Source organism: Heterodontus francisci, chromosome 39 (assembly GCF_036365525.1).
Source record: "Heterodontus francisci isolate sHetFra1 chromosome 39, sHetFra1.hap1, whole genome shotgun sequence".
NCBI lineage: Eukaryota > Metazoa > Chordata > Chondrichthyes > Heterodontiformes > Heterodontidae > Heterodontus > Heterodontus francisci.
In genome coordinates this window covers 34,968,605-34,973,918 of record NC_090409.1, presented here as the reverse complement: position 1 = coordinate 34,973,918, position 5,314 = coordinate 34,968,605, and the positions used below count along the sequence as shown (strand labels likewise).

Here is a 5,314-nt window from a genome sequence, read left to right as displayed (position 1 = left end):
CCAAGAGTTTTTTTTTCCCTTATCTGATATTTCAATAGCCTTTCTGATGCAACAATCCGAATTCGATCGGTTTATTCATTCAGCCACACAACAGATCATATGCTTTAGTGGGGCACCCAGGATGTCTGTTCATCATGATATTTCCTGCTTTTATTGGCCAGTTCCAGTTTCAATATTTATTATTTGTACTGTTAATCTGAAACTCGCTTTCTACTGAGATGTATTTTGTATTTTATTTAATTAACTAAGTTATTAAATCCTGTTCTTAATATTGTTACATATTTGAAAATTATTTATTCCAACTAAATTTATTGGTATTCAATTTTTAAATTCATTCCTGGTTTTTGTTTTTATTTTAACCCAGACCATTTACACTTTTATTTGATTTCTAAATGTTATAATTTGATATATATGTTGTATCTAATGTATATATTTACTGGAAAATTTGTTTCCTTGCGGGATGCAGCAGCAAAGGTGCAGGTTTTGAAATTGTGCCATCGTGTACGACGAGAGCTAATGAGGCGGTAGTGGCTTTACATAACTTCTGATTTTTATTCCTATTGTCTTTAATGGAGAGAGATATAAAACCAGCTGGCGAATCACCATCACCATTTTGTATTATCTTGGAAAGTCAAGGTTTAGCCACTTTCTAATGCGTACACACTCTGGTTCTTTGTATTGCGATGAAAGTGATTCTTTTTGGTTGAAAAATATTTTTCAAGGAATTTATGGTTAAACTGAATAAATATTGGACCAGGCTTTTCTTTTTTTTAAAAAGACAGCCATCAAGAGGACTGAGGGGGCTGGATTGGCAACAGTGTTGCTGGTTGTCACATGGCTTGGGTTAGGCTTGGAGCAGAAACCCTGGCAACAGGGGCAGAAAAGTGACAAGCGCTCCTTGGATTGGACAAGCCCAGTAGTAAGAGAGAGCACATGGAAGGGCAGAAAAACTCAAAAGCTTTCTGGTTGTGAGTCAATGTGCGTGTGGTTTTACCTTCTGGAAGAAGATAAAGTTAAGTCTGAAGAAAAAGTCAAGAAAGAAGACCACAACCCAGCTCGCTTCCCAGAAACTCCACAAAAGACTCTGACAAGTCCATTGTGTTGATTCATCTTGTTTCCTGTATCTGAAGAAAGGCTGCAAAAAATAATTCTCAACGGTGCCTGAAAGAACTGTTCGGAAAGATTCTAGTGACCTGTCTCGTGTGCTCGGAGGTTGGATTGTGTCCCAGTTTGGTGCAGCATGCCTCATCTGTTATTTTGTTCAGGGGTGGGCAAGTGATCTGCCCGGGTGTGTTTTTTTTGACTGTAATAGAGCTCTGACTTAAAAATCCCTTCTTATTTTTTTTGGTTAACCAGTGGATATATGCGTGTGTATGTGTGTGTGTGTGAGTGAGTGTGAAGGGACTAAGGTAAAAAGGGACTTTAAAATTTGGTTAAGATAGAAAGGGGACTTGTGAAAATTTAATGTAGGATTTAAAAAATTTGATGTGTGATAATGTTAAACCTTGCTTTATAATAAACTGCTAATTTTGTTGTTCAGTAAAGAAACCTGGTTAATGTGTTCTATTCTGGGAAAAATAGTGCATCTGATTGACTGTTTAAGTTAGCGGGAAAATGTAAAATAAATATGTTGTGACCTGTGGAGAAGTGGGACTGAATTAACAGTGCACTCCTCCCACCTTGGTTGTAATAGTATTCATGTTTGATCTTCTGTTTTCTACCCTTCCCTCCAGTTAATCTTGTGGCAATCGTGATCCTGGCTCGGGGAAAGTGTGGTCTCTCCAAATGCATCACCTACTACCTGGTCGCCATGGCAGCGGCGGATCTGCTGGTTGTTATCACAAACGTGATACTCAATCAGATCATTGGCATTTACTTTCCCGGAAACTATCTGTTCCTTACACCAGTATGTCGGACTAAAACCATCCTCATTCGTGCAACCAGAGACATTTCTGTCTGGTTAACTGTCTCATTCACCTTTGACCGCTTTATAGCTATTTGTTGCCAGAAGCTGAAAACCAGATATTGCACCAAGGAAACGGCAGCTGTAATTATAGGCATGGTGATCACCCTGAGCTGTTTAACAAACATCCCCTGGTACTTCATATATGAACCTCTGTATGTCAATAATGGATTGCCCTGGTATTGCTGGATCAGGTCAGTCTTTTACACCTCACCCCTATGGCAAGCATTTTCTTATTTCAGCTCCATAGCAATTCCTTTTCTGCCATTTTTCATTATTTTGCTTCTGAATGCTCTGACAGTAAGATATATATTAGTGGCCAGCAGAGGCCGCAGGGCACTGAGAGGAAACACCAGCTCTGCAAATAATCCTGATCCTGAGATGCAGAACAGGAAGAAATCCATCATTTTACTCTTCAGTATATCCGCCAATTTTATACTGTTATGGCTGACGTTCACAATTCATTACATGTATTATCGAATTACTAAAAGTTATTCTTACACAGGCTATGATGATCCTGTTTATATCTTTCAAGAAACTGGATATATGCTTCTACTGCTGAGTTGCTGCACGAACACATTTATTTATACAGTGACCCAGGTTAAATTCAGAGAAGAGTTAAAGAAAATGGTGACATATCCAGTCAAACAGATTTGCTCAGCACTTTTGTTTCGATAAGTAGAGCAACTAAGGTCTTGCTAGAGTTACAATTTAATTTTGAAATTAAAAACAGAAGGAAAATGGACAGGAGTAGGCCATGTGAATAATCTAGCATGTTCCACCATTCAATATGATCATGGTGAATCTTCTATAACAACTCCACATTCATTTCTTATTACAATATCTCTTGATTCTATTAGTACCCCCAAATATATTGATCTCAGTCTTGAATATACTCACTGACTGAGCATCCACAGCCCTCGACTTATCCTGAGACTATGACCCCAGTTCTGGACCCTGCAGCCAGGGGATGCAGCTTCTCTGCATTTACACTGTCAAGTCCTCTAAGAATTGTATACATTTCAAAGAGATCACCTCTCATGCTTCTAAAGCCCAGAGAAAATAGGTCTTTTCCACTCAATCCCTCCTCTCAGTACAGCTCTCTCATCCCAGGAAGAAGTCTAATAAATCTTTACTCCACAATAGCTAAGGCAAGTAATTCTTTAGGTACGGAAAACAAAACTGCAAACAGTACTCTAGATGTGATCTCATCAAAGCCATGTGTAATTACACCAAGACTTCTTAACTCTTATACTATAAACATGTTACAATAAAGGCCAACAAAACATTTGCTTTCCTCATTGTTTGTGGATGTTATTTTCCTGGGATTTTGTGTACAAGACTGACTGAATACCAACTTTTATTAATTTTTAGATTTAAATAATAATTCGCATTTTGATTTTTCCAATCAAAGTGGATATCTTCATATTTCCTGACATTATACTCCAGTTTCCACCTTCTTGCCCACTCACCTTACCTGTCTATGTCCTCTTGCAGCCTCTTTGTGTCCTTCTCCCAACTTACTTTCTCACCAGCTTTGTATCATCAGAAAACCTGATAATTCACAGACACCTCACCTATGTCATTTTTATATATTGTAAACTGAGGCCCAAGCACTGATCTTTGTATCTCTCCACTCGTTAAAACGTGCTAACCAAAAATTGCACGTTTATTTCAGCTCTCCCTTTTCTATCTTTCAACCAATCATCAACCTGTGGAACACATTGTACCCAATCCCATGAACCCCGAAGATTTTGCAACAACCTCTTGTGTGGTACCTTGTTGAATGCCTTTTGAAAATCCAAATATATTACATTCACTGGTCCTCTCATATCTATCCTGCTAGCTTCACCCTCCAAAATCCTTATCCAAGGCCTCTTCTCCATCTTCCAGCAGCGTGGAACTGCCAGAGCTTGGTCCCATTCTTATCCAGCTAGGCCTAGCTGTAAAGTCACTTGCAATTGTTTCTCTTTCCACTCCCACTCTGTTACCTCTGGATTTTCCCAGGATTTATTCTTGACCCCTTCCTTTTTGCTCATCCCTCTGCTACCCCTCAACAGTGCCATCCAAAAACACAGCAGGTTCCACATATATTCCGACGACACTCAGCTCTATCGCACCAAAACCTTCTTGGATCCTTCAACTGTCTCTGATGTGTCACACTGCTCGCCCAACATCCAATATTAGATGAGGAGAAATTTCCTCTGACTAAATATTGGGAAGACTGAAGCATTTTTTTTAGTCTTCGATGGACTCCGATCCTCTCTCAGCTCATTTACTGCTGAAACCCTCATCCGTGCCTTTGTTACTCCTAGACCTCACTATTCCAATGCTCTCCTGGCCGGATCCTAGATTCCATGCTACATAAACTTGTGCTCATCCAAAACTCTGCTATCTGTGTCTTAACTCGCTCCAAATTTCATTCATGTATCATCCAGTGCTTGGTGACATTCCATACCTCTGCATCTGTCAATGCCTTCATTTGAAAATCCTTATCCATGTTCTCAAATCCCTCTATGAACTCACCTCTCCCTATGTCTGTTGCCTCCAGCAGCCCTAAAAAGCTTCGAGATCTCAGAACTGCTTCAATTCCGGTCTCCTCTGTATCCCTGATTTCAATCAGCCCACCATCGGCGGCCGTGTTTGCAGCTGCATTGGGCCAAAGCTCTGGAATTTCCTCCCTCAACATCTCCATCTTTCAAACCCTCTCTCGTTTTTCAGATGCTCCGAAAAAACCTAACTCATTGGTTAAACCTTTGATAAACTTTCCTGATTTCTCCTTCTTTGGGTCGGTGTCCAAAAAAATGCCAAAGATGTTCACTTGATATCGCTCTTCTTCAGCGCTTTGGGCCGATTTACGACATTAAATGCGCTATATAAATGTAAGTTGCTTGCTGTTGTTGTTGTCGCTACCTTCCACTTGATGGAGATAATTCATGAACCTAGGCCATTCTAGAAGATCAAAAGCAATGCAGCCACAATTTCTTCCGTTACCTCTTTTAAAATCTTAGAACGTAGGCCATCAGCCCATCAGCTTTTCCCATTAATTTCTCCATTCCAGTTTTCGACTGATATTAATAACGTTAAGTTCCACAATCTCTTTAGAATTTTGGTTCCGTTCACCCCTCCCCCCACCCCCACCCCCCCGATGATTTCACTGTTTTTTATCTCTTCCACCATGAAGGCAGGCATAGGGAATCTGTTTCACATCTCTGCCATTTCTTTATTCTCCTTTTTCTGCCTGTAAGGGACCCCAGTCAGGGATGGAATTCGCAGTACAGGCCTGGACTGGGCCAGAAGCCTGGGCCCTTGGTTGCCTGTGCGAGCGGGCACCAAGTGGCTGAAATCAGC

At 40.3% G+C, this 5,314-nt stretch overlaps 1 protein-coding gene across 1 annotated transcript; it reads left to right on the top strand.

Moving 5' to 3' along the window:
* Positions 1 to 460: 460 nt before the first annotated feature.
* Positions 461 to 2,641, top strand: LOC137352876 (probable G-protein coupled receptor 139). The gene is made up of 3 exons (XM_068018727.1): positions 461 to 474; positions 1,131 to 1,267; positions 1,734 to 2,641. Exons 1-3 carry the CDS (start codon positions 461 to 463, stop codon positions 2,639 to 2,641), a joined length of 1,059 nt encoding a protein of 352 aa, XP_067874828.1.
* Positions 2,642 to 5,314: the final 2,673 nt, after the last annotated feature.

What these genes read in the sequence shown, in the direction of transcription:
- LOC137352876 (XM_068018727.1), top strand. An exon ending in ATCTGTTATTTTGTTCAGGG is followed by an intron (nt 1,268 to 1,733) that starts GTGGGCAAGTGA and finishes CCTTCCCTCCAG; the next exon opens with TTAATCTTGTGGCAATCGTG.